General features: G+C 47.3%; 11 protein-coding genes across 11 annotated transcripts; 7 read left to right on the top strand and 4 right to left on the bottom strand.

Moving 5' to 3' along the window:
• Positions 1 to 278: 278 nt before the first annotated feature.
• On the bottom strand, positions 279 to 2,731 carry N7533_003671 (uncharacterized protein; the record flags this gene model as incomplete). The annotated part of the gene is given in 5 exon segments (XM_057100321.1): positions 279 to 1,268; positions 1,328 to 1,353; positions 1,384 to 1,405; positions 1,425 to 2,436; positions 2,496 to 2,731. 5 exon segments carry the CDS (start codon positions 2,729 to 2,731, stop codon positions 279 to 281), a joined length of 2,286 nt encoding a protein of 761 aa, XP_056963009.1.
• Positions 2,732 to 5,326: 2,595 nt separating this feature from the next.
• Positions 5,327 to 7,301, top strand: N7533_003670 (glycoside hydrolase family 2 protein; the record flags this gene model as incomplete). Its single annotated transcript, XM_057100320.1, has 4 exons — positions 5,327 to 5,477; positions 5,537 to 6,488; positions 6,550 to 6,980; positions 7,060 to 7,301. The coding sequence occupies 4 exons, from the start codon at positions 5,327 to 5,329 to the stop codon at positions 7,299 to 7,301; spliced, it is 1,776 nt and encodes a 591-aa protein (XP_056963008.1).
• Positions 7,302 to 7,400: 99 nt separating this feature from the next.
• N7533_003669 (uncharacterized protein) lies at positions 7,401 to 8,159 on the top strand (the record flags this gene model as incomplete). The annotated part of the gene is made up of 1 exon (XM_057100319.1): positions 7,401 to 8,159. The coding sequence occupies one exon, from the start codon at positions 7,401 to 7,403 to the stop codon at positions 8,157 to 8,159; it is 759 nt and encodes a 252-aa protein (XP_056963007.1).
• Positions 8,160 to 8,559: 400 nt separating this feature from the next.
• On the top strand, positions 8,560 to 9,664 carry N7533_003668 (zinc-dependent alcohol dehydrogenase; the record flags this gene model as incomplete). The annotated part of the gene is made up of 3 exons (XM_057100318.1): positions 8,560 to 8,644; positions 8,698 to 9,414; positions 9,489 to 9,664. The coding sequence occupies 3 exons, from the start codon at positions 8,560 to 8,562 to the stop codon at positions 9,662 to 9,664; spliced, it is 978 nt and encodes a 325-aa protein (XP_056963006.1).
• Positions 9,665 to 10,517: 853 nt separating this feature from the next.
• Positions 10,518 to 11,367, bottom strand: N7533_003667 (uncharacterized protein; the record flags this gene model as incomplete). Its single annotated transcript, XM_057100317.1, has 2 exons — positions 10,518 to 10,912; positions 10,968 to 11,367. The coding sequence occupies 2 exons, from the start codon at positions 11,365 to 11,367 to the stop codon at positions 10,518 to 10,520; spliced, it is 795 nt and encodes a 264-aa protein (XP_056963005.1).
• Positions 11,368 to 12,729: 1,362 nt separating this feature from the next.
• N7533_003666 (translin family protein) lies at positions 12,730 to 13,636 on the top strand (the record flags this gene model as incomplete). Its single annotated transcript, XM_057100316.1, has 2 exons — positions 12,730 to 12,920; positions 12,979 to 13,636. The coding sequence occupies 2 exons, from the start codon at positions 12,730 to 12,732 to the stop codon at positions 13,634 to 13,636; spliced, it is 849 nt and encodes a 282-aa protein (XP_056963004.1).
• Positions 13,637 to 13,804: 168 nt separating this feature from the next.
• On the bottom strand, positions 13,805 to 15,200 carry N7533_003665 (uncharacterized protein; the record flags this gene model as incomplete). Its single annotated transcript, XM_057100315.1, has 3 exons — positions 13,805 to 13,905; positions 13,968 to 14,500; positions 14,557 to 15,200. 3 exons carry the CDS (start codon positions 15,198 to 15,200, stop codon positions 13,805 to 13,807), a joined length of 1,278 nt encoding a protein of 425 aa, XP_056963003.1.
• A 1,163-nt stretch (positions 15,201 to 16,363) lies between these two features.
• N7533_003664 (uncharacterized protein) lies at positions 16,364 to 18,032 on the top strand (the record flags this gene model as incomplete). The annotated part of the gene is made up of 3 exons (XM_057100314.1): positions 16,364 to 16,564; positions 16,614 to 16,716; positions 16,774 to 18,032. 3 exons carry the CDS (start codon positions 16,364 to 16,366, stop codon positions 18,030 to 18,032), a joined length of 1,563 nt encoding a protein of 520 aa, XP_056963002.1.
• A 540-nt stretch (positions 18,033 to 18,572) lies between these two features.
• Positions 18,573 to 20,100, top strand: N7533_003663 (uncharacterized protein; the record flags this gene model as incomplete). Its single annotated transcript, XM_057100313.1, has 3 exons — positions 18,573 to 18,759; positions 18,823 to 19,318; positions 19,380 to 20,100. The coding sequence occupies 3 exons, from the start codon at positions 18,573 to 18,575 to the stop codon at positions 20,098 to 20,100; spliced, it is 1,404 nt and encodes a 467-aa protein (XP_056963001.1).
• Positions 20,101 to 20,921: 821 nt separating this feature from the next.
• On the top strand, positions 20,922 to 21,711 carry N7533_003662 (uncharacterized protein; the record flags this gene model as incomplete). Its single annotated transcript, XM_057100312.1, has 2 exons — positions 20,922 to 21,141; positions 21,197 to 21,711. 2 exons carry the CDS (start codon positions 20,922 to 20,924, stop codon positions 21,709 to 21,711), a joined length of 735 nt encoding a protein of 244 aa, XP_056963000.1.
• A 928-nt stretch (positions 21,712 to 22,639) lies between these two features.
• On the bottom strand, positions 22,640 to 26,987 carry N7533_003661 (uncharacterized protein; the record flags this gene model as incomplete). Its single annotated transcript, XM_057100311.1, has 4 exons — positions 22,640 to 23,166; positions 23,241 to 24,273; positions 24,325 to 26,664; positions 26,730 to 26,987. 4 exons carry the CDS (start codon positions 26,985 to 26,987, stop codon positions 22,640 to 22,642), a joined length of 4,158 nt encoding a protein of 1,385 aa, XP_056962999.1.
• Between the last annotated feature and the right edge of the window lie 551 nt (positions 26,988 to 27,538).

Genomic DNA, 27,538 nt, shown 5'->3' with positions numbered 1-27,538 from the left:
GAAAATACAAGATTGGGTTTATAAACTACTACGGGAGAGATTGGAATAACAGAAATAGACATATTTTGTGGCCGATCAATGCGATCTTGTACAATCCAATACCAGTAAATACAATATAATGAAAATGACTATGCTGCGTTGCTTCGTGTCTGACCCTGCTAAACCTACATGCCCAATTCCAATCAATCCAAAACAACCAAACACAATAATCAAAGAAATAAAGACCAAGAAAAAAAAAATAAGAAAATGCTAAATAAAATGCAACTACTGCAACGACATCAGTAATAAAGTGGCGCATTGACAAAATAAGAATCCGGCATCGGCTCGAAATACGGATGTGTCCCGAACTTAGGACCCTTCTCATGATCCGGCGTCAATAAAGCCATCGCTTCGGTGCGGGTATCCAAATCTGAGAGGCCGGGCCAAATATTCGAGTTATCACTCCAACTGAGATACTCCCACAGATACTGTCCAGAGTCATCCACGAATGGAGTGGCCAGGGGGTCGGCAAGACCATTCTCGCCCAGTGAGATGCCCATACGAGATGACGGGTCAGACGTGGAGAACATATTGCTGTGTATATCACGACCAGCAGGGAAGAAATTCCCAAAGGAGCTGGGTGCACTCGTTGCCGATGATAGATCATGATTGCGTTTGCTAGCCTCATAGATGCGGCTTAGCGCATCTAGGGACCGCTTAGCGGTATGACCAAAAGACTGCATGCGGGCCAGTGTAGCCATGGCAATTTCAACCTGCGCCTGACAAGACTCAATACTTGCGCGGTGGTCATTGGCAGTCGGGTCGTTGAGGAAGAGGCCGACAAGTGGAACGAGTGATGCCTGGAATGTCCACCAAACGGCATTCCACCCGCACAGCTGATTGAGTTGCGCGGTCGCGGCGATATTTTGGATAGAGATTTCCGCCACTTCGCGGCACTTCTCGATGGCGGTTCGCTCCTCGGCGCGGAGGGCGATGTAGGGGACTCGGCGCATGGCGTAGCTAAGTAGTGTTGGTCGGTAAATGAGCATCCGTTGGTTATAATACCGCCATCGCATGACTGTGCGGACGGTGCTGATGGATTCGTTGCATGGTTCATGGTCTTTTAGGACGGGTGGTAAGTTGTCCCACCATTCTAGGAGCTGCACATCTGCGTGGGCCATCTCTTGGTGTTTGACGAGCGGAGCAGCAGCAAGTGATTCTTGGATCTGGTTTGCGATCTTCGTAAACCGGATATTTTCAACGAGCGGGAGAATTTCCAAGATATTTTCCTTGTGTCACAGTTAGTCACTAGATTATTGGGTTCTATCTGGAATAGTTCAATACATACCTTGTCTCTACAGTTTGGAGGTTTGACTGTAATGTTTGGTCCGAAACGACCCATACTTGGTCGGCCAAGGGTCATACCCTCCCCAGGTGTCCATGACAAACAACGACCACCAGACGCGTCGCTTGATATCCATCGATGCCATCTTAGCCGGGGTCGGTATTTGCCGGTTCTCCACAAATTCCTTGTGGAGTCCCTGGCCTGCAGCCATTCGCAATGCGGCGCCCATCAGAGAGTAGGCGAGATTGGGTTGACTGATATAGTGACAGTACCACCCACCGACAAGACCAAAAGCCTGGATAGTTTCTAGGTGAGAACTACCGAGAGAACTTAAACTCAAGTGGCTCTTGCAACGGAGGAAGTAGGTTTGGTGTGTCGTGTCGTCAGGAGTCGAAGCGGCCACACAGCCCAAGGCCAGGACAATGTTTAGCAGGGCAAGCCAGTGGTCATCTTTGCGTCGACCGGAGATATACGTTTCGCGAAAATGCTGCTCATCGATGAGCGGTGCAAAGGCCTGGAAGTACAGGAAGTAGGAGTCCAGCATCTGCATCTCGGTTGGGATGAATGGATGTGGCGGAGTGGTAGGCGGGTGATGGGACCATCCCTGCTGCACGTCAAATGCAGGGGTGGCTTGGTTGCCCGAGCTAGTAGGCGGGGTTCTATCGAAGTATGAAGCGCAGCCTGGGTCCAGCCAGACGATGACCTTGAGTACGGCCTGGATTGATGAAACGCCCAAGTAGGATGATGTATGTCTGGCGGAAAGAGATAGCGCATTCACATCGTCCGAAACACCCTCGACTAGGTCGCTGGAGCTGGTGTGACGACTATCGTCTACCTCTTCCGGCATGCTTTGGAGGGATTCAAGGTTGTCATCTTCATTTGAAAGTGGCGAGACGTGTGCATCAACAGAAGCCGACGTCGCTGGGGAAGCAGGGTGCGGCGCAGTCACACTGTGAGTTGATGCCATGGATGTTAAAGGGGAGTAACTTGAAGTCAACTCTAGAAGCTTTTCTCTGGGAAGGTTGACGAGAGACTCAGGGGCGATGTTTGGGAACAGCTTCCCCAGAATATTCCGATATTCATCAAGAGTAGTCGATAGTTTCTCGACATGCCTTTGGCAACTATTTAGTTATCATCGCGAGACCTCACTAGGAGAGCTGGATAGACTTACCTCCTTGAAGGTCGAGGGTCTGAATATTGACATTGATCGGACTTCTTATACCAGCGGCAGGCTTCGCATGGCTTCTCGCCGTCGCACTTGATCTTGCGATGCCGGCATGATGTGCAAGCACGGAGTGTCGTCACTCGCCGACTGACGGATTCACGGCGTTCCGTTGGCGGCCGGTTAAAGTTGCTGGCAGGCGATGCTGCTCCGGGATTCTCAAAGCCTTCAAAAGTGTGAAACATGGTTGCGACGGTCACCCAAGATTTGCCGATCAGAGTCACATATTTTGAAGGGATCGGAGGTTAGTGAAAAGGCGGCGGCGTCGTATGATAAGCGCTAATCCCGGGGTGGGATGTTCCAGTATGGCAATAGGGCAATATGACTATTGATACGTCGGTGGGATATGAATGTCGCAGTGACGTGGATGTCATGAAAGATGGCAGATCATGTCGTCAGAAAGATTACTGGTAAATAAGAGAACCAGGGGGAAGGGAATATAAAGAAAAGAGAAGGCAACAGAACGAGCAGGTCAGTGCGTGCGGGCCGAAGGACGACTAAAACCAAAAGGAAATAGTAAAAAGAATCGTGGAGAATAGCCTGATCCGCCTAAAGCCCAAATCTCCCCCGCATTCTAGGGAACGCAGGCTCGTTGGTGAGTCCGGGGATCCGAAGACCTCGCTTATTGGGTGGCAACCAGGCTCTTGGTCCAGTCATTTTCCTAGAAGACATGCATTTAATATCCCCAAAGGCACAAGACCGGTGATGTGCGCGATCCCCAGCGCTAACTGGGATCGGCTGTGAATGTGGAGGTGGAGGTGGAAGTTGGGCAGGGTCAAATTTAAATGAGATAGATGCAATTTACAATAATTCCTAGACCATCCGCGTCATCGCTGTCTGGCTAAACCACTACCGGCATAATAAGACTAGGACTCTCATTCCCGTCCTTTGGTGAATACCGAGGGGGTAGCGGTGTACCGGGATCCAGGATGCATCGAGCATTCATTACATCCGGCCAGTGCTGACGACCACGCGCCAGGCTGACCGGGGTCCGGGGTTGCTGAGGCAAATTACGGATGCAGTAGGCTCATCCCCACGCCACAAGGTCGGCATCCATGCGCCGGACTGGCTGTCAGAATTTCTCCAGGGGGAGACAATTTTCCCGGGTCGCTTGTATTCAGAGGGAGATGGGATGCGGTGGAGATGCAGCAGTGGAGTGTGGAGTGGAATGAGCCCTGGCCCTGCAGATGCGACGATCGTATGGGGGGGGACTGCTGCACAGAAGATATCGTGGATCCAGGGTCTACCTCTCTTGAACTCATCATCTGGCTCATCTGGCTCTTCTCACCCGTCTCATCACCCGTCCGGCATTTTTTCCCGTTTGCCCGCAGTAGCGAGGACGATTTCGTGTTTGTGTTAGCATAGCGTCATGCAGGGGAATTAGCGAATTGGTGAATTAGGGGTACTCCGTACATTCGGATTCGATGTGGGCAGAATCAACGATCTCCGAGGGTCGCATGAAAATATTGGAGGACTGCTCGCGGACCATGGTCTGAGACGAATGAAATCAAAGAAAGCAATGAAATGAATCTTGTTAAGCGGGTCCCAACATGCAATTGCCCCAATGGTTACTGGGAGGGGCTCGCGAAGGCCGAGGGACATCCGGGCATGATGTCCGCTTTGAGTCAAGTACCCGAGATGGAGTTTGGATCCAACGGCTATTCTTCGAGTTCACGTCGAATGCCGGACTGCATGACATGACAGCAGAATTCAAGTTTAATTCAAGACTATGGGGGGCAGAGTAAAGTGGAGAAACACGAACAAGGGGGCAGTGAAGGAAACACCTGGGGGATGCGAGGTCAGCTTGTGCAGTGGCGGGGTTAACCAGGATAGATTGCACATGGCAAGAAACAAGGGAGGAGGGATTCCAGTGCTGAAATGCCAAGAGTGGAGCGCGTGTCCCTGTTACAACCGACAATAAACCGTTGGCCAGGGTCTGTGACGAAGAGATGCCATTGGCTCGGTTAGAAAGACTGGGCTGACTGGGTGGGTTTTGGGTCGAAGTTAGCGGGTTTCAGCGGAGTCGAGTACTCCAGGGCTGGTAGTATGGCACTGAAGGTGCAGGGAGGTGCAGAAAGAGAGGAGCAAGCGTCGATGCGAATGTCCGATTCTGTGTAGGCTAGTTCTCCGAGTACCAGGGAATAGAGTTGAGGCCGGTGAGAGAAGAGAGAAGAGAGAACCTTGAAAGAGTGCAGCCTGGCATCGCGGTAGTACCTGGTAAATACCGTGACAGACTTTGATACTGGATATGAAGTACGGAGTAGACTTCGACCATACCAGTGATGAGGTGTCCATATGGCAGCTTGGCGGAGTGGGCTCCGTGTCAAAAGGGGTAATTAGTGAGCCTGATCGACAGTGGGTATACATACTATGTAACTTGGTACTTAGTACTCGTATAATATCAACATTCTCTGGTGGTTAGCCTTATTAAAAATTGATTGAGAGTTGACATACCTTGAGGATTGAACTGTGGTAATGTTCAAGTTGATGAGAAGGTAGGAATAAAGTGTGTTTATGTTTGTCTTTGTGTACATAATAATGCAGTTTCTGCCTGAATGCCTGACTCATGTGACTGCGGGGACTCCGTGTCGAAAAGGGAAGGCGCGGGGGGGAGCTTATCGATAAGAGCACCTTCCTCAGCAACAACACTTGTAGTTACTCGTGACTTGCTGACTTTGTAAATTAAAAATAAGACAGCTCCCTCTTTACCTTGTCATACTCTCTACATCTTGAATGCTCTGCTTATTACCTTTACCCAATCTATTCAAATTATATCAAAAATGCCCCTCGAGCGTCATGTCCTCTCGTCCAGCTGGTACTTTCGTGACCGCGACTCCGATGAATGGCTTCACGTTCCTGTAGTGCCATCCTCCGTGCAACAGGACTTGATTCACAATAAGAAGTATATCAGCACCCTTCTCATGAATACCGGTAATCCAATGAATCTTTGTCGAATTGCCGGCTAACTCTCACACCCTCCAGATTAAAAGATCCATTTATTGGTTTCAATGAACTTGATGCTCGTTGGACAAACGAGAAATCATGGGTATACCGGAATACCTTTACCAAGCCACCAAACATCTCCGATGGAGCCATTGTGGATCTGGTCATGGAAGGTTTAGACACCTTTGCTACGGTCAAATTGGATGGGGAAATCATCTTGATCAGCGATAACATGTTCCTGGGTCACAGAGTCAACATCACCAAAGCATTGGCCACAGAAAAACGGGAACATACGATCGAGATCGAGTTTGACTGTGCCCTACTAAAAGCTCGGGAAATCCGCAATCAACATCCAGAACACACATGGGTTGGCTTCAACGGGGACCCCTCTCGCCTCGCGGTGCGCAAGGCACAATACCACTGGGGCTGGGATTGGGGACCAGTCCTTATGACCGCCGGAATCTGGCGCCCAATTCAATTGGAGGTCTATAACGCACGGATTGCAGATCTATGGCCGAAGGTCGAGCTCGCTGCAGACCATCAAAGCGCAGAGATCAAGACTGTGGCCACAATTGAAACTCCTATCGACGGGGACTTCATTGCCCATTTCACCTTGAGCCTGCGTGGCAAGGATATCAACAACATTGAAATTCCCGTCGTGCATGGAGCCCCCACCAATGTATCTTTTCTTGTCAATCGTCCCGAGCTTTGGTGGCCACATGGCTATGGTGAACAGCCTCTATACGAGGTTTCTGTGGCACTACTGCGCGACAATAAAATCATTGATCAGACAAGTAAAAAGGTTGGTATTCGAACAGCTGAGATTGTTCAGCAACCCGACAAACATGGAAAATCATTCTTCTTCCGCATCAATGGCCAGGATATCTTCTGCGGGGGCTCTTGCTGGATCCCAGCCGATAGCATTCTGACGAATATCAGTGCTGATCGGTATCGACTCTGGATTGAATTAATGGTTGCTGGTAGACAGAACATGATTCGGTCGGTATCTCTTTTTCCCTGTTACTAAAACCTTCCGACTCATAGTCTAACATGTATCTAGCGTGTGGGGCGGCGGTATCTACGAGGACGATTATTTCTACGATGTTTGCGATGAGCTTGGCGTAATGGTATGGCAAGACTTCATGTTTGGCTGTGGCAATTACCCAACTTGGCCAGCAATGCTGGAGTCAATCCAGCAAGAAACAATTTACAACGTGAAGCGACTCCGTCACCACGCATCCATCGTGATATACGTTGGGAACAATGAGGACTATCAGGTACAGGAGTCGGAGGGACTGACCTACAATTACGAGGATAAAGATCCAGAGAGCTGGCTTAAAACGAATTTCCCTGCCAGGTTTGTTTACGAGAAGCTCCTCCCTGAAGTGGTGGCTGAGTACTGCCCTACCACCTTTTACCACCCTGGCAGCCCATGGGGTGATGGCAAGAAATCATCTGATCCGACTGTTGGTGATATGCATCAGTGGAATGGTAAGTATTATCTGACGATAACCTGCTACCCATTTAGCTTCTTGTTATGTCTCAAATTTCTGATGATTGGCTTTTTCAGTTTGGCATGGCACGCAGGAAAAATACCAGATTTTTGATACTCTGGGCGGTCGCTTCAACAGCGAGTTCGGAATGGAGGCTTTCCCACACATTTCTACAATTGAGCATTTTGTTGAGAAGAAGAGTGACTTGTTCCCACAATCCCAGGTGATGGATTTCCATAACAAGGCAGATGGCCACGAAAGAAGACTGGCAACATATTTGGTTGAGAATGTCCGATCGGCGACCGATCTTGGGGTATGACTCCATCATGATGGCTCTGGTTTTGAATATGCTACAACTTACATCTACTGATTTTTCTAGACCTACATCTATCATACTCAGCTGATCCAAGCCGAAACAATGATGTTCGGATACCGTGGCTGGCGACGACAGTGGGGCGACGAGCGGCACTGCGGCGGTGCTCTCTTGTGGCAATTGAACGACTGCTGGCCGACTATTTCATGGGCCATCGCCGATTACTTTTTGAACCCGAAACCAGCTTACTACGCAGTGAAGAGAGTTCTAAACCCAATTGCGGTCGGAGTTCGACGCGAACACCATGATTGGAGTGTAGCGCATGCTCAGCCAGCTAAGACAAGCAAATACGAATTGTGGATCGCCAGTAACAAGACGCAAGTCGTCCGTGGTCAAGTAGAGCTTCGATTCATCTCTGTCAATACAGGTCGCGAAACTCGCCCACCGATCGTTCATGCAGATATTGAGATCACGCCGAATGGAACAACCAACATCATCGATGGGGTATTGGACCATGTCGCAGAACCCGAGCCAATTGTCCTGGCTGCACGCCTCTGGGTGGAGAACGAAATCGTCGCGCGAGATGTGGACTGGCCACAACCATTCAAATATCTCGATCTCTCGGATCGCAAGCTCGACGTCGAAACCGTGTCGGACTCCGGGTCAGTTCGCGTGACTTTCCGTGCGCATAAGCCTGTCAAGGGTCTGGTGGTGGAGGAACAGGTCGATGTTAAGTTGAGTGATAATGCTTTGGATATCGTTCCAGGCGATGAACAGACCATCACCGTTACGGGACTTGAAGGGCGGCGTACTCTGAAATATCGCTATCTCGGCTTGGATCAGGCGGGCGAGATATCCCTGTAACTGACCCTCTGGGTCGTCCCAAATCGATAGTGCTCTCTATGAGCTAATCTACGTATATAAATTGCATGATCCTATGGATCCAGGATACTGATTATATTACTGGGCAGAAAACCAAGTAGTAAGATGATTACATCTCTAATCGTTCCTTGAGTTAAGGTTATCCGAGGATCTCCCCGCTTGCCGAAGAAACGGCAACGAATCTCGGCAGTCCCGCAATTAGATATCCACCCCGCATATTCCAAGGTTCTTCTACCCTCGCCAACCACCAGGGTTCTCACTATAATCACCTCAATTACTATATCCAGACAACACTTCTCTAAATGGCCGCAGATCTCCCCCCATGTCCAAAAAGCCTTTGTGGTGCAGAACCCCGGCCCCAACCACACCATCGTCCTGCGCGATGACGTCCCCATTCCGGAACCAGGGCCAGGCGAAATCTTGCTCAAACTGGAATGCACAGGTCTATGGTATATCTTCCCATTCACGTAAATCAATCTGTTCACATCAGTCACTGACATCACAAACAGCCACTCAGAAGTCCGCGCAGTCCTAGGCTGGGGCGCCTACAACCCCATAATCGGCCACGAAGGCGTCGGAACAGTCGCAAAACTCGGCCAAAATGTCTCAAACACATCCATTGGTCAGCGCGTCGGACTCAAATGGCTCTACAACGCCTGCACAGAATGCAACACCTGCAAATGCGGCTTCAAACACTACTGCCCCAACCAGCAAAACACAAGCCGACACGTTCCCGGCACATTGCAACAATATGCCCTCGCCGACGCAAACTTCATTACGCCTATCCCAAACGGCCTCTCCTCTGAGATCGCCGCACCCCTGCTTTGCGCCGGACTTACAATGTCCGGCGCCCTGTCTCATCTAGAAACCTCGCTCGCACCGGGTGACTGGGTTGTGATATCCGGTTCTGGAGGCGGCCTCGGACACGTGGGCGTTCAAATGGCCGCACGTCTAAACAAATATCGCGTCATTGCAATTGACAGCGGCGAAGAGAAGAAGGAAATAAGTCTCTCCTCCGGCGCGGAGGTATTTATCGATTTCAAGACGGAGAATGTGGCCAAGCGTGTGGCGGAGATTACGGGCGAAGGTGCCCACGCGACGATAGTTGTACCCGGTACGAAGGAGGCGTTTGAAATGGCACCAGCTGTAGTGCGAAACTTGGGTATTATTGTTAATGTTGGGTTGCCGAGGAATGATATTGAGATTCCGATTTCTGCAACCATTTGCGCGGCTAGAGGTGAGTTTTATTCGCGCTGATGTCTTATTGCGTCGAGTCGCGATGTTAACTTTGATTAGGTATTACGATTAAAGGTTCCTCGGTTGGAACGGAGGAGCAGATGGCGGAGCTTTTGCAGTATGCATTACAAGGTGTGATTACGCCTGCTATTGAGGTGTTTGAGTTTTCTGAGGTGCCTAGGTTGATTCAGGCCCTTATTGATGATGGTATTAAGGGGAGGGCTGTCGTTACTATCCCCTATGATACTTAGACTCGTCTCCCTAGGTAAAGGCACCTGGACATCTGGCAAAATCTATATTACTCTGCTACTAACTAATACTGCTTGCCACGTTCGTAAGAATTGATCAACATGATCAATTGGCCACAAGGAGTAGCCATTCTAGAAAAAAAAAACATTTCTCAGCTTTTTCTCAGCTTTCGTTAACTTCTGGAAATCTACACATGTGGTAGGTAGTTAATAAGCAAAGCATTTTATACGATCGGCCAATATTAACTTTAGAACGTCAAAAAGCCGTGTAGCCTTAATAGTAATAATATTTTTGTTGTTCTTCAAGGCCCAGACAGTAAGTAAAATCCTATATTCTTGTTTGGCCAATTTTTAGCGCTTTCTATTACGTTTTCATGCTATTGTGGCTGTCTGAAAAAGGAGAGTTACAGCCCTTAGGAACGCGCGACGCGTTTTAGTGGGGACCAGCTGACCCGCTTGGGTAGCCCACTCGCTTGTACAAGACGTTATCCATAGTTCATAGAACATAACCATCTTACACATGCTTCATGATAAGTAAATGGTCCAATGACACTGAGACCTCTCAGGGTAGGTTTTTCGTCTACATTATTTCCCAAGTATTTGCGTAGTATTCAGGTTAGGTATGGACGATACGGGCTCTAACGAGTGCTAAAACTTATGGTCTTTAGTGAATCAACGATTTCTATTGAATGAGCTCTATACTCATCAGTACATTAATTTCTCAAAAATACGAGAGACGACGGTGAATTGAATAAACTGTTGAAACACTAGTAATATTCTGCATTCGACGTCATACACTCTTCCGCGCTGACTCGGACCTCTCCACATTGTTAATCCACATTTTAGTGAGACAGACTCAGCATGTATTCGAGACATATTTCTTGCCCTGACAAGTCTTTTCTTTTCCTTCAGTCAGGACATTGCCCCCTGAAGTCATTTCAAGAATCTTGACATGCCCTAGCCAAGTACCGTCGTACCAGATAGTAAAACATGCAGCCGCCCTCTTCCAAATAGATTGGTGGTAAAGCGCTTCTTCGACAATGTTCTTGATCTTGGCTTTGTCGGCTGTTGTGTGGCATTTTCCAGTAGCATGGTAAGATACTTGAATCTCGTTTCTTTTCCATGTATACCGTTTCTCAAGAGATCCTTTATCGGTTGACTCGGTATCTGCGGTTGTGAAAACGCCATTCAAATGACCTTCGTTGCTGAGGATCAAGTTTCGAACATATACTAAGCCATCACTCGAAGTTCCTGGTAGCAAGGATCAGAAAATATTACAATACTCGAAATATATGTTCATACATACCGTGGTATGCCATATCACCATTCTGTTCACTCCGCCATAAATTAGACGAAGTGTTGAACCCGCTCTCGGCCAAAGAGGTAATAAATCCAGTGTGGTTGACAGATAGGGAGCCAGTATCGGTGGAGTATGGAATCGCATCTCGCTTTAGATCGCCTTCGTACTTAACATCATTGGTGATAACGGTACAGGAAGATGAAGAAGACGATGCTGAGATGATGCCGGCTATTCCGCTGGCAAAGGTCCCAACTCCGGCCAATACCGCGCCTCCCGCAATACACCAATTTTGCCAATAGGTCATCTCGGCACGTTTCTCAAAACTGTTGGATGCGACATCGTGTAGCTGGGCGATGACTGTCGAGGCCACTAGCAACATGCCGAGTGCAACTTGAACCGCCCTCATAGTCAACTTGGTTTGGGATCAAAATTAAAAGTGCAGTTGTAATTTGTTGACGTTTTGGAGTTTTGGAATGGCCTTCCAATTTGGAATATCCCCTAGGTATTATTTATACTCGCGGGCATAGCCAAATACTGAAGTTGTTGTAAATATTCGTACGAAATGCAAAGCGCTAGTTAGTAACGGTGTGGACTTATCATGTTTAGGGCATTGTTGAATTTGCTAGAGATCCAGTATCTCCCAGGACAATTTCATGGTGGTTCAAGCGAACGAGTAAATAACAAGGTACCCTTGAGTCGTTCCCAGGAATCTGAAAAGTGACCCACCCGCTGATAGCACTGATTACATTGATCATGAGGTCAGTTACCGATGAGGAATCAACTAACAAGATCACAATATTTACCTTCTACTTATTTAGTTTCCATCACTCAGCGCCAGTGTTCTTTTAACTTTTGATCGAGTCCGAGTATCCGGCTAATTTCAATTTCTTTTGGCACCCCTCAAAAGGTTACGTGGCAAACCATCAACGACCCCACTTTCAAGAATTAGCGCAAGAACTGCGGTGCAAACTAGTCGATTCTTTTACAATGCCGACTCACATCGCTCGTTGACTTTTTTTTCTTCTTCTCGATTTTCCCATTCAGTTTTGCCGGCCTAGCGGCCAGGCAGACACGGTTCTTGAGATACTTCTCAACTGTTAAGGTACATATGATATCGAACTTTGGAGCGACCCAAACCCTTGCAAGCAATTACTGATTTTGATTTCTGCTGAAGGATTGAGCAGCTAGCAAAGATCAGGTGTGAACGCAGAACATAATGTTCATTATGTTCTCGGAGCTCTTCGATCTCAACAGAGGGCTTGTCACTTCTTTGATTCTTTTATGGCTTGGTTGGAGGACCTATCCACGGTTCACCAAGTTCCAAAAAAAGACATTCCAATGTGCTTTTATTCTTTTCATCCTGGGACTCACTTTTCATATCGGAGGGAGATTCATCTAGGCAGGGATTAGCATGATTGTACAGTTAAGCGGAGGACTTGGACCCAGATGGCGAGGAGGCTATCTTTCTTTTGTTCCCCAAAGGCTCCTTGCACAGCTGTGAGGGGTAAGACTTTAGCTTTTACCAAATAATATTAAAGATTTACACTTTCAGCAACCATAAATGGTATACTAGTTAGCTACAAGTTAAAACTACTCGATCTTATAGATAGCCCATACTTTTATATACGGCAGGCGGTGCCACTCGGCAGATCCGTAGTGGAGCGAAGCTTATCGCTTATCGGGAATTTCCTCCACCTTGAGGCACTTCATCAATTCCACCTACTTTTAAGCTACCTGCAAGAACCATCTCTTCGACTCATTCACATTCATGGGCACTAAGCGATCCTGGCAAGGCCAGCCAGTCACCATGCAAAGCAAACCCGAGACTCAGTCCTCCGAGTCGGCCGGTCCGACCATCTCCATCTTCGAGAACTTCCGCAACGAGCTGGACGAGCACCATGACAGGCGCGAGCGCATCATCAAGACTAGCCGGGACATCACTGCCCTCAGCAAGAAGATGTACCTTGAACCTCACCTTTCTGTCAAAATTGAGTCTTAAACTAACGCTGGGATACAGTATTTTCGCCCTCCAACGCGTCCGCGCAACCAACACCCCCATCCCCGCCAACATCGCCAAAGAAAACCAAACCCGCCTCGATCAGATCCAAACTCTTTTCACAAACGTCGTCCCCGACCTCACTGGCATAAACGCCTGGCGCTACCGCTCAATCAGTAGTGGTATCCAAGAATACATCGAAGCAATCTCCTTCGAGCACTACCTCCGCACACAAACCCTCATCACACACGCAGAAGTATGCGCCCTACTACCCGCGGGTATCATGGTCACAGAGGAGGATTATCTAATGGGTCTTTTCGATTTGACTGGCGAAATGATGCGATTCGCCGTACTTTCCTTGAGCTCAGGCAATGCTGCTGCTACATCCACCGAGCCTGTTGAGGCTGAGATGACAGACGCGAAGAAGCAATTACCTCACCTTGCCGCCTCGCAGGCAGATCTCGTCGTTGATTTGCGCACTATGCGTGCGGGCTTCGAGGAATTGTCTGTACCCAGGAAGTACCACATGCTCCGGGACCTCCAGAAGAAGACCGAAGTCATGCAAAATAGCGTGGAGAAGGTGGAGCGGGCGGCTTATGGTATTTTGGTGCGAGGTAGCGAGAGACCAAGTGGGTGGACGCCAGATTTGTCGGCACCTGTCGAGGTGGAGGCTCAATAAATGAGGCTGGCGACTGCTCATTCACTAGTCTGCGTGGTTGAACTCCCGAGGCTAGAATTTACAGCAAAAGCTCAAAAATGTTATTACTTGATACAATAGCGCGTGGTTGATATAATCATTATTCAAAATCAAAAACAACGCATCGATTGTGAGGCTTTTGCCAGGCCTCTACGAGTCTCCCTTTCCCAGATAATCCCAGACTGTGGATGCATGCACTTTGGTTACATGGAAGAACTCGTCAAGCGAAGCAGACTCGTTTACAGACGCCACTATTTCGATCATCGATTAGCCGGTAATTCATATTCAAGCAGGCAATCTTTTCAACACTTACTGCTCAACGGGCTACATCCGTAAACGTAGGCAGGAATGTCCGCATATCGGTAATGTTTGCAATCCGTAGCTCCCATAGATGGAATTGCCACTGCATGTAAAGCCCCCGCATTCTCTGCGTTTTCTTTGATGATGGCTATGATTGGGTGATCAATAGGTGAGAAACTGGCCGGGTTACTAGCTGCTTCTTGCTTCTTGAACTCCATCTTTGCGTCTGGATATTTCAACGCTGCTGATTCGAGCACAGTCATCACTTCGCTAGCGACAAGGCCGACTGGTAGCCGGATATCAAGCTCAAAGCTGCAATGATCTGGTATCATGTTTACCTTGACGCCACCTTTGATCGTTCCGATATTAACAGTTGGCCTAGCGATGATCGATGAAGTATTTGGCCCCATGGCTTCATCCACGACGGCAAGAACCTTCGGATCGGTCAAATACTTGGCAATCTCAGGTGGAGGATTCGGCTCGATGCTTTCGACATCTCCGATGACAGCGCTCAGAAACTCGGCCGCTGTTCGAATCGCCCCTTGGCTGTTGATTCAAGTTAATTTTCAAATAAAACCAACTTTACACTTCATATCTCCTACCTGAGATTCAAATAGGCTCCATGAGCGGCCTTTGTAGTGACAGTCCCAGAAAGCCTCAAAGTTCCCTTCTCAGAAAAGCGAATAGTCTGACCCGTCGGCTCGGTGCTCAGCATCACATCTCCTCCCCACCTGGATTTATCTTCTCTAATGAGATACTGCGTTCCCCATCTACCGCCAGTCTCCTCGTCAGACACAGCACAAAGAGCGACACTTCCACTAAGTGATTTTCTTCTAGCATAGAGATATGCATAAGCAATGACAAGGCACGCGGTTCCAGACTTCATGTCAACAACACCCCGACCATGAACACGCCCATCAACCAGATCTCCCGACCAAGGATCACGAATCCACCCGGGAGCATTCTCATCGACCGGGAAAACATCGATATGACCATTTAGAACAACTCGCGGACCCGGACCATTGCCCCCGGAGAATTCACTGGCAATATTTGGACATCCCGGCTTCGGCTCGATGATTTCATAAGGGATATTTTTCGAAATGAGATATTCAGTCAGTACTTTGGCCGCAGCTTGGGTGTTTCCTGGTGGATTTGGCGAGGCGGCTCGAATAAATGATTGCAATAATTGTGTTTGGCTCTCCTGGTCGGACTCCAACGCGTTGATCAGTTCCAACTTTGTAGACATGATTTTTTCGACAAAATTTCCGTGGAAAAAGATTTATTGAACTTCTGAGTGATAATTCCTAGAGAGATGGCCAGTCCTCTTTTTTTACAGGGTTTACTTATTTTGATTGATGACCTTCGTTGCGGCGCTAGACTGTATCTGTTCCCCGCCAAGTGCCGATCACATTGACTATGACTGTGACTGAGCGTGGATATTTCTCTGGGGGCCGGGGATCTTGGATGCACAAAGCAAACATCCTATAGAACAAGTTTCCTGCTTCTATGGGAAATGATAATTGTCCGATTCAAGTTGGAAAGGGCTCAATTTTGAGATTCCGGTTTGATTATAGAACAAAGCTAGTAGTCACTATTTATCTAGTTATGAAAATATGAAATTGCTGCTCATTTGATTTCAACAGTCAATTCAGCAATCACTAATCAATGTAGCAATCACTAACCCCTATATGGGTGCAAAATCATCCAAGTTTCTCTAATTATTATCTAGATAGACTTCAAGCTGGATATAAAAGACAAATTCGGAATTTTCTCGCGTTCAATAAAATTCCCGAAAATCCCGCCCAGGTGTTCACACGGCCATAAATGGCATTAACTTGCTCTGCCTCGAGGATTCATTGCGCCAATTCCTTCCATGTCCTTCTGAGAAAATTTCCCTTCTTGAAGCCATTTTTATTAACCAGTGTCGCTCCCGCCTTTTGCAATCGAGTTCGTTATTGTGTCATAGATCCTTCGACCCACTTTTACGTGATAAAAACTCCAATGGTCCACGATCGAGCAATAACATCATCTCGACCCCATATGGTTCATACGTGCATTTTAAGCCCATTCAATGCTTTTTCTTTTTTTCGAATCATGCCCGGTTGCATTGATATCTTCCTACTTTAAATTGAATACTACACTCAACCAATTGATACTTGAAAAGAGACTTTGAATCTCACTATCGATCTAATGCAAACTATTAGCATCTTCAAGTTTTCTGAAATATTTTGAAAGCCTAGGATTTGGAAAATGACACAATCGAATGTCAAACTGACTAAAATAATCAGATCCACTTCGGATGATTTTGAAGATATTTAAGCAACAAGATATATGGCATTTCGTGAGAAAAATAAAATATTTAACAAGCCTTTTTTACTTGATCTACACTTTTGGGGGGCTTTCTAAAATATGGATACCAAAAAGCCCCCAGTTTCAATATCTAATGAGGTCAAGACCGTGCAAGAAAAATATGCCGATGTCACTCTACGTCTTCTCGAGGATCATGGCGATGATTTTGAGCTATTGGCCCCTGAGAAAGAGAAAACCCTCCGGCGAAAGCTATACTTCCACATTATGCTCTTGCTTTCAGTGATTAATATTATGTTATTCGTGAGTTATTTCGGTCGCTTGGCAAATTCCCACCTACTAACAGATACAGATTGACAAATCCACACTTGGATACGCTGCCATTCTTGGAATCTTTGAAGAGACAGGAATATCAAAGGCGCAGTACAACAATCTCAACACGTTCTTCTATGTTGGTAGGCTTTTCCCCGCGGGCATCATTAAAATATCATTCGACTTATTCCTCTTTCTAGGTTATCTGGTGGGGCAGGTGCCTGGCCATTACCTCCTACAGCGACTCCCATTTGGCAAATTCGTGAGCGGAACCATATTTTCTTGGGGAGCTGTCATCTTGCTCCACTGCGTTGCAACGAGATATGCCGGTCTGGTGGTTTTGCGACTGGCTCTTGGCGCGACAGAAGCAGTGATTGTCCCTGCGCTGGAGATTACCATCGGTATGTTCTTTAATCGCCAAGAACAATCATTTCTACAGCCTATACTATGGATTACCTGCGTCGGCGCTCCTATTCCCGCCGGTTTTATCTCATATGGTCTGCTTTTCAGTCAGGGGGCTATTCTTCCGTGGAAGCTGTTCATGATCGTCATTGGTGGGCTGACGATTTTACTTTCTGTATGGGTATGGTTTGGCTATCCTAGCAACCCAGCTGAAGCTTGGTTTTTATCTCTCGAAGAAAAAGTGCAGGTCATTCGCCGAGTTCACGAGTCACATCAGAGCTCCATCGAGCAGAAGCAGTTCAAAAAGTCCCAGTTCATAGAGACGATGAAGGACTCTGTCTCGTGGCTTTTTGCCTTGCAGGCATTTACTCTTATGTATTGCAACAATCTGACCTACGGCCAGCAGAACCTCCTGATCACCTCTCTCGGGGTATCCAACCTAGGGTCCACACTCGTTGCCGCAGCAGGCGGAGGATTCGGTGTTCTCCTTTGCATTGTCGCCACCTTTGCATTGAAACGTTTTCCGAGATATCTAGCCATTCATAGTTTGGTATGGTGTGGGTTGGCACTGATCGGAGGCGTATGCATGGTAACAATTGCTTGGGATCAAAAGCTCGCATTGCTTGCCTGCATGCTTCTCGCCGAAAATACATACTCGATCACGTATATCATCGCGCTTGGGTGGGCGACATCTTCTGCTGCTGGATATACCAAGAAGCTCACGCGAAATGGAATGTTCATGATTGGATATAGTGTGGGAAATCTTGTTTCGCCGCAGATTTGGGTTCCCAGCGCTGCTCCCAGGTATTATGGTGCGTGGATTTCGATGATTGTGGTCAGTTGGGCAGGAACACCTACGATTCTTGGTGTGATCCATTTTATTTTGAAAAGAAGAAATGCAGAAAGAAAGGAATGGATTGCCGAGTTGAGTGAGGACGAGCGAGAGGGGTGCATTGAGCAAGTGGATGAAGCTGGTGCAGTAACCAGGAAGAAGGTTAACCTGGCGGTTCTGGATTTGACGGATTTGGAAAATAAGCTCTTCTTGTATCCGTACTGATTTTAGCTAGTTCAATCTAGATACTCTTTTCTCCTTTAGGCATGGAATACTACAATATTTTTCAAGTTCTCATTGCAGCCGTACGGGCCAACTTGGGGCAACTTGAACAATATTGAGGTTGCTAGTAACAACCAACGCACACTGGTTAGTCAATTATTGAAAGATTCGATACTATCAGCTCATTGTATTTAATGTTTCCAAACTCCCTGTGATATTTCCAACGATCTCCTCTGCTATCTCCACTAGTTCCAAATTTGTGACGCATTTCTGTCAGCCGCACGGGCCAATTTCCAAAGTGGCGTTCGACTTTCATTTCTGGCAACTTCAACTACTCCAACTTCAATCTCACTTTCCTGCTCCTCATCTTTTCCCCCGCAAATCGTGAAAATAGACATGCGGGATGCATGCTGGACATGTCGCAGCCGCACGATCCAATGCGACCGCTCCAAAACTCCCTGTGCAAAGTGCGACAAAGCCGGCCTTGAATGTTTCGAGAAAAGACCAATAAGATGGGTGACCGGTGTGGCGATCCGCGGTAAAATGCGCGGACGTCGCTTTGAAGATGACCGCAGAGCGTCTACCAAGAAATCTTCTGTTCAGCCAAAGCAGAAACGAATCGCTTCGTTGCAACAGATGGCTTTGACCAACAATCCACGTCCTTCCGTCGCCTTGGATGCCCCTTGCATACACAACTTGAATTCTTCGTCCAGATTCTATCTTGACTACTGTGAGTTGGCAACCTTCTTTTTGAGAAAAAAAAAAGCAAACATATGCTGAGACTAGTTTTAAGTCAATGTCCGTATCTGCAAACTATTCATCCTCTGCGACAGCGACAATAATCCGTTTCGGCATTTACTTACTTACGCCATGGATGATGTCCCCTTACAAAAATGTATAATTGCCGTTTCCGCACGGCACTTCACCAATACAGGACAGTCGTTTGACCAGACTCATATTGATATGGCCCCTCGATTCGTTGTTGCTAATTTAGATGCCCTCCATTTCAAACGGCAAACCATTCAAGCAGTGACACGGGCCTTGAATGGCCATGAGATATCCCGAAAGGACACTTTGCTGGCATCAATATTCCTACTTATCTTCCTCGATCTTCTGGAGTCCGGCATAGACGGCTGGAATCATCATATTTGTGGTGCAAGGGGCCTCGTCAACCTTGGCAGCTCACTACTAGATTCCAGTCACGACCAAGCGACAAAAGGCGATATGAAGCATCAACCTGGAGATATGGTGACCGAGACAAGAGTATTCATTTCTCGGCAGTTGAACCTGTAATTCCCCTCTCTGGAGAGTAGTACATAGTGAACTCATGGTTGTACTGACAAACCCCAGGATCTCAACACTCGGAGAAGCATTGTCGGGCTCGCAGTCAAGGTCAGAAGAATTTCCAAACTTCGATGGAGAAATAAAACACGAGTCAATCGTTCGGAGCTTCCTCGGCTGTCCGGAGCTTTTGTTGAGAGCTATTCGATATTTCTCTAGCCAGAGAGATTTTCTCGGCGATTTAAACAGTCAAACGAATGACTCTATTAACGACCATATACGGGACACAATGCTCATGCTTGACATGACCAGAAATTTTGATTGTCAGCAGTGGGCATCAAGAGTCATTGCCTTAACTGCCTCCGAGATCGAGATCCAGAACTTTTTCCTACTGGCCAACGCATATAAAAGCGCTGCATTAATTTATGGGACCAGAATATTCCGGGCTTTCGCGTCGCCGGTAAACACGCCTATTAGCATACAAGGAACAGAAAATGAAACCCTGGTTTCAGAATTGATCCTGAAAATTCAACTTCTTGCCCCGGACGAGATTTTTTTCAAATGCCTCATTTGGCCCACATTCATCGCAGGGCTGGAATGCCAAACGGAAAACACCAGAGAGTCCATAACTGCGCTTTTACGGGGCCTTTGGAATTTTACCTCTTGTTTGAATGTCATCAATGCCTCCAGAATTTTGCAGGAATACTGGCAAAAACAGGATTCGAGTGATGACTTGGAAAAGGCACATCAAGAAATCGAAGTCATGGGCCAGGGATGGCTATTGATCTGACAATCGCACGGAAAGCACGAAACATCATAATATACACTTAATCCATAATTTAATATAAAGACCTTCCTCGTTTCCCGTCTTCCTTGTGCTATCCAGACCTTTATCACGGATTTAAAGGTGCGGGTACAAGAGAAATCCTTCCATGCAATGTAACTCTAAGCCATCAGAGAATTGTGGCGTTTTATTTGCGAAATAGGCGGGGTAGAATACCAAATCTTACGGAGTACACAGTGCACAATTCTACAAACTAGCAAAATCGCTACGCAGCTCAATTTTGGTTCTACATGGCTCAACTTCCTATTCAGAGCACGAAAATCCACCAAGCATTACGCTAGAGAAGAACCGGATTAAATATTTTGAAAGGCTTACCTGGCGGCATGCAGTCTTACAAGCGCACGGCATGTGTCACTGCTCAAGTTTCGCGCCGACCTATCAAATTGCCACTGTGCCCCACCAGAATCAACTTCCTAATCCGGTAAGCGTGGGACTACCACAGTAAGTCAATGTTGGGAAATCTCAAGGTATTCCGACGTATCAAGCGCGAATTGGATTTCTAAGCAGTGTGGTTCGAATTCGATTCCTAAAACAGAGTCATGCTGGCTTACGGGATCAGTAGTTCCAAGGTCCGTAGGTAAGATTTAAAAATAATTCCATTCAACTCGGCTTGGAAGATGCGGTATATAAAGACCACAATTCGCAGTCCGGATTTCAAGATTGAAGTATCCAACCTCTTCAGAAAGTCCAATCGCCATTGAAATATCCAATCTCTGGACATATATCTACATTCTATTCCATTTACAGATTTATCAACATCCGATACTATGTGCCAACACGAAATCGCAAGCAATGGCTGGACCAGCGTGCCAGTGGATGCAGGTGTTATATTTGGCGATAAACCCTTCATCAACGAACCCGAAAACCTCTCCATCAGTGAAATCAAATTCCCCTCTGATGATCCCGTTGTGGCAAAAACTTTCGATTATGCGAAAAAGGTTTTGCATCCGGCAGCTTTCAACCACTCAATGAGAGTTTATTATTATGGTGAGGCTAGACAAGCCGCCGAATGTTTTAATTCCATTATTTAACTCTTCTATAGGGATGGTCATTGCCAAGCAACAGTTCCCTGAGAAGGCTGCCCCTCTCAGCCCAGTGACCTGGGCAGTGACATGCCTCTTGCACGACCTCGGCACAGCGGAGGAAAACCTGACAGCAACACGGATGTCATTTGATCTATATGGGGGTATCAAAGCCCTTCAATTTTTGAAGGACTTTGGGGCCACTATCGATCAGGCCGAGGCCGCCGCTGAGACAATCATTCGGCATCAAGATCTGGGTGTGGATGGTAATATCACGTTCCTCGGCCAGTTGATCCAACTGGCCACGATCTACGACAATGTCGGCGCCCACCCACATGTCCAGAACATTGGAAAAATGATTCATGACAACACTCGTGCCCAGATCAACGAGGCCTTTCCACGACAAAAATGGTGCCCGGTCTTTGCGGATACCGTCCGGAAAGAAATCTCAATCAAGCCTTGGTGTCATTCGACCCACATTGTCGATTTCGATAAGCTCATCGAGGCCAACACGCTGATGAAGCAATGGGAATAAGTACGATAGTGCGACCGGTAGCTTCCAGTTTGTTTCCAGCTCCAAGCCTTTCATATTCAACCCCCTTGAACTGTTCAACATGTGAATGTTTCATGTTATTGATCTAAAATTCGTTCCAAGTAGTACGTACCTATCTAGGTAGACTAGGTAGTTACTAAACTTACTTGCAAGGTCGAAATAGCAATATTGGCTTTGAAGGGCTTGAAAACCTTGCAAGTTCAGGTTCAATATATTCATATTCAACCTTGGAACCTCCGAACCCTGGGGGTTCCAAGGTTTTTTTCATGGGGTGAGAACTCTCAAGATTGAGGATGGTGGTACGTCCCTTTGTGTTTATGCACCGTCAAAATATATTCTTCATCGCTTCCGAGAAATTTCTTTTTCAGTCAAAGTTTTGATCATTTATGACTGATTTCAGAGTGTTATGCTCTATAATTTGCCTCCTTCCAAGATTGGTTACCCGATCTATAAATCATTTCAGATGACCGATAAATATCTTTGGCTCCCTCTGACTTTAGATGTCCCTTTCAAGATGGTAAGTGTCACATGTTTAGATTGATGAAACATTATATCCTCACCAATCTTCATCAATTGGGCTTGTGGTTTAGTGGTATAATACTCCCTTAGCATGGGAGTGGTCCGGGGTTCGATTCCCCGCGAGTCCATTTTTTGCTCGTTTTGACTTTTTTTTGTCTTCCCCGGACCCATCTATTTATGTCTCCAGGGCTGTGCACCTGGCAATGGCCCTCCAAAGGGGATTTCATTTATCTAAAAGATTACCCGCAATACTTGTGAAACACATTACTGATTTGATCCTGGGGCAAAAGTTTACGCAGTAACTTACACGATTCAAGTTTCAATCAAATTTCAGACTCGTCATTTCACATAAATCTTTCCAGAATCATCAACCATGCAATTCATAATTTGATCATACCAACTTGATACCCCACTCCTTACGGATTCGCTGAAGCCAATCATCCTGGGACATAATTTCCTCACCGACCTTGACATTGCCTTCGCCGATCCTCTCACGCTCAGCTGTATCGTACGCTGGAACATGCAGTGTATCATGGTGCTTGGAGCAAAGCTTGCCGTCACCCGTGCCATCTCGGTGTTTTTCCAAGCACTCCTTGTCGAACTGCACGTAGTGGCAGGTTTTGCACAAGTAGAAATCATCGGCATATTTCCAGTACTTACCACAGCCACCATCACAGAAATTCATGAATTCTGCCTCCGGGTCCTCCTCAGAAAAGTCAAAAATAGGCCTGTTCTCATTACCGTTCGGAGTTATCAGAGACCACGCAGCGAGAGCATCTGCGTCTTGACCGGCAAACATGAAATGGATTGCCAAGCCATTATAAGCCTGCCAATCATTGAGAGGATCGTCATCCGAAAGAAGATCCAGGTTCTGCTTGATATAGGGACGCAGGATACTTCGAGCCTTCTCAACATCCCCTGGAGAATGTGGTAGCGGGCGAGGAGACGGCTGGGATGTGAGACATAGAAGCCGCACACGAGATCCTCTGCACCTTTGAAGGTCGCGGCGTATTCCATGTGCTTCAGATATTCCGCGGCATTCTCAGGATACTCTTGGGACTTTTCGAAACAAATCAGAGCCAGCTGTGAGCAGATTACTGCCTGCTTGCTGACGACGTAGCCGTCGTGAATTTCGTTGACAGCTAAGATGCGCAGCAAATGGTCGATCGCACATTGGATTCGATCGGGATTTCCAGCACCATGTGCTGTGCACAAGAGTGCAATCTGAGTCATGAGCTCAACCTGACACAATTGAGCCTTCCACTCTCCTGTGCTGTTTCCAGCCTTTCTCTCCTTGGCAGATTGCTCCCTCGCAGCGGTAACGGCGTCATTATAGCCCTGGAAGATGATATCAAATTCCTGATCACCCTTCACAGATGCAAAAAGAGCTTCATTGTAGGGGTCCTGCTCGTAGTGTTCTTGGAAGTTACGGGTTAGAAGATCGAGGCCAGTGACTGCGTCTGTGCTTTGCTTCAATGACTGTAGTAACTCCAGCAGATTCTGGTGTTTTCCCTCTTCATGCAAAAGCGAAATGAGGTTATAGGTGGTGCCGTAGTCTTCCGGATAAACCTTCAGTCGGGCTTCATAAATGGCAAGAGCTGCCTCACTGCGGCCGAGTTCTCTGTTCCACCTAGCCAGATCATTGTTGATGTCTACCAACCAGTCATCAAGCTCAACTGGATCCCCAAACTCCCCACTTTCAATACCCTGCTTTGTTGCCTCGAGGGTCTCAATGGCTGCGGCATACTCCTGCTTCATTCCATAAGCCTCGGCCAAGCCAATCTGAGAAAGCCAATTCTCTTTCGCCAGCGCCGATGTGATTTTGAACTGCTCGATGGCCTCGTCAAATTTGTAGTATTCGCGCAGAGTTCGCGCCACATTGCGGCTCTCCTCATAGTCGAGTTTCTCAATTCCGATCTGCCGCTGGGCCCAGGGTACAGCGTCCATGATGTGGGAAGGCTCTATTTGGGAAATATTGGGATCCTGAGTCAGTCGTGGATGGCTAGGGTCCTTCCGGTTTTGAATCTGTAATCTGTTAGATCATTATGCGAAATGGGAGCAATTTTCTGATTTTACCTTTGAGATATAGCCATGCGCGGCGTCAAATATGAATGCAATGCCGATTTCACCGGACTGAAGCCATCGGCGAGCAAGAAACCTGCCGACGTGTTCAAGAAGATCTGCCTCAAGTTCGGACTTGGAACTGAGACTCTTGATCCACTTCCTCTGTTCTTCTGGTATATTCTTAGTGACAGCAGAATCCTGCAACCACCTCAGAACAATGTCGGCGTATAAATCGGCATAAAGCCACTGCTTCCGCATCCAATTGTTACTCAAGGTCCACCACCGCTCAATGACTTCGTCATCCGTGAAAACTTGAAGCAACTGCGGACCCAGGGCAATTTTGTGTCGTGGCAGCGTTAACGAGGGGTCTGCGGACTCGAGATGCTCACCAAAATAGGCGACTGCATATTCAAGCAGAGGATCAAGGTTGGGAGACTCCTTGGCACATATGACCTCCAAGCAGGCTGAGACGATTGTGAGGTGTGCCATATCAGTATTGACACCAACCTGAGCTGTTCTCCCCTTGAGCTTGCGCTGAAAGAATTCCTCGAAACCAAACTTGTCGAACAATTTGGGATCGCAAACAGATTCCAAGAAGCGTTTGACAATTCTGACTTCGGAATCATTTACGTCACCTGTGTCCTTCAAGCTTTCGTCATCATCCTCCTTCTCTGGACCTGCATTTCCGCGCAGGAAATCGGCAATCGAGTCAGAGACAAAGTGGACACGTGCCGCCGCAATGTGGAACACTGAGGAGTATTGATCTCTGATTTTCTCAGCCAGAGGCCGGAGGGAAGGTTCGCGGGATTTCAAGAAGATAACCGCTTCCAACTCTTCAAGCGAGAGAGGACGGAATGAGAAAAGGACCCAAGTCAACAAATCGTTCAAATCAGAGATATCCTCCTCGCTGAGAGTTTCGTTGAGGAACTCGATCTTACGAGCAATTGTATCTGATCGATTTTCGCCCGATCGAGAGAGGATCTCACGGATCTCGCCAGGGCGCTGCTTGCCACTAATTTCATCCAGGAGGAGTCCAACGTTGACGAAGTCGCCATTTGTTTGTTTTGTGAGTGCTTCCAAGATCTCCTCACGAAGGGATCTAATCTGGTCAGAAGATCCGCTCAGATTATCCATCTTGTCCATGCGATCGTCGATAAACTTGACCATGTCGGCACGGTTCTTTGATGCCATATCGAGAACGGAAATTCCGTCTCCGAGCTCAGTCTTAATTTTGGCGATTGTCTCCGTTCGACCAGTCAGGAGAATGCGAAGACTAAACTGAGGCCATTCGGCTGACTTGGCTTGCCAATTGCTTAGGACCGTCACAAATTCTCTGAGGTGTTGTTTATCGACTCGATCCACACCGTCAAGCAAGAGGAAAAAGGTGGAATCGGTTTTATGAGATTTACCAAAAAGCTGATCGCAGAGATCCCCAATCTGGTTCACCCCAACTGTATTCACCGATCCCAAATCCTTTCGGTATACCATGTCTGTTTTGGCAATCTGCCAGGCAAGGGCCTCCAAAGCCTTGATCAGAGATGTATCTTTTGTTTCTTGGTCGAAGAAAGAGTAGGCTGCTGATTTGCATCTCAATTCGTCTCCATCTTCGCCACAGACCTCTCGCAGACTCCTCGCAATGGCAGTAAAGAGGAACGACTTTCCAAACCCTTCATCCCCAGCCACCCCCAGAATTGAAAATCGCGACTTTGAATCTAGCCATGCCGTATACAGAGGGTCTTCTTGAAGCCATTCTCCACTGCCCTGAACTTGTTCATTCAAATGACGTTTGAAGATAGCTTGAATATCCTTGAAGGTCTCACTAGGATTGTCCAAATTATTATCAATATTGCTCAGAAGTCGCTGCGCCACATTGTCGGCATCTCTCTTCTTCTCAAACGTCAGAAGCTTATCAACCGAAGCAGTGACTTTCTTCGTTCCATCGCGAGTTTCCACGATGACCTTCTCGCTGATTTTCTGAGACTCGAATCCAAGCGTCGCGCGCATCTGGGATTCACGTTCAACCAGTGTAGCCAAACGACCCAATTGACTGCTAACACCTTCATCACTGTCGAAAGCGAAAACCTTGAGCGCAGTGAGGATCTTGTTACCCCTCATAACCCTAATTGACAGGGCGCAGATATCAACAAAGCACACCAACTCCTCATTGATGATCTTGCGCAGGGCGATATCGACTGCTTCGGCGGGCAACCGCATGTAAATCTTGCATCGCTCGAGCACATCGGAGATTCGCCGAAAGAGCTCGGCCAAGCTGCTGAAAATGCGCTTGTATTTGGCTCCCACATCAACGAGATATGAAATCGCGTTGAAGCAAAGACTACTTGGAGCGAAGACCTAAAATCGTAATGTTAATGAATGATAGACTCTCCTGCCTCCCTCTCAATCACCAATCAACTCACCATACTGGCACCTTGAGCAGCTATGCCTCCCAACAGCATGATAAACTTGCTCGTCTTGGCGATGGCATCCTTGGCGACCCTGTATTTATTATTTTTCTCATCATCATCTTGTTGTTTCTTATGAATCTGGTCAAGGACTTCATCCACAGTGAAACTTGGGGATTTGGTCAGATCGACCTTGGCGGTCTGCGCGAAGGCCTGACATGCCTTATTCCACGCCTCCTGGATATTATAGTCGTCTGGAATTTCAGCGGACATGTGAACGGCGATGTAAATGCCAGTGGGTCTTGTTTGTTCTTCTGACTGAAGATTGACTTCCAAATTCCTACCGAGTCGGTGGATTCCTTGGTGTATTTAATTATTTTGCGCGACGAGGCGAGCTGAACACAAACGGCGGGCATCGGCGCCTAGAAAAAGCGGCTGAGGGTTGCAGGATGAAAAGAGGGGCGTGGCGCGATCGCGATAAAGTCATAGGATGGAATTTTAGCTTACAGTAAGCTCTGAAGTTGGGCCTGCTTATGTGCTGTTTCACAGTATGCGTCTATACTATACTCAGTGGTGTAGTGACCTTATGATATATGCGGAGAACTCTTGGCTTCATCTGTGATTATTGAATTCGCGCACCATTTGACGTGGGAAATTATCTCAACTGTACTAAATCTCCCAGGATTTCGAAACAACCTGGTAAACATAGCATTGACACTCTGCTCGATCCCCCCCCCCGCCCCCACCCAGTCTCGGTAATGATTGGATGAAGACGGCTCGTGTCCGCGGGGACTGCCGCACAGTTTCCGTTCAGGGGCAGTGTA

Source organism: Penicillium manginii (genome assembly GCF_028828005.1).
Source record: "Penicillium manginii strain IBT 31320 chromosome Unknown utg000003l:1.0-959480.0:1.0-959601.0, whole genome shotgun sequence".
NCBI lineage: Eukaryota > Fungi > Ascomycota > Eurotiomycetes > Eurotiales > Aspergillaceae > Penicillium > Penicillium manginii.
The sequence above is the reverse complement of the archived record's forward strand: the minus strand, read 5'-3'. Positions and strand labels throughout refer to the sequence as shown.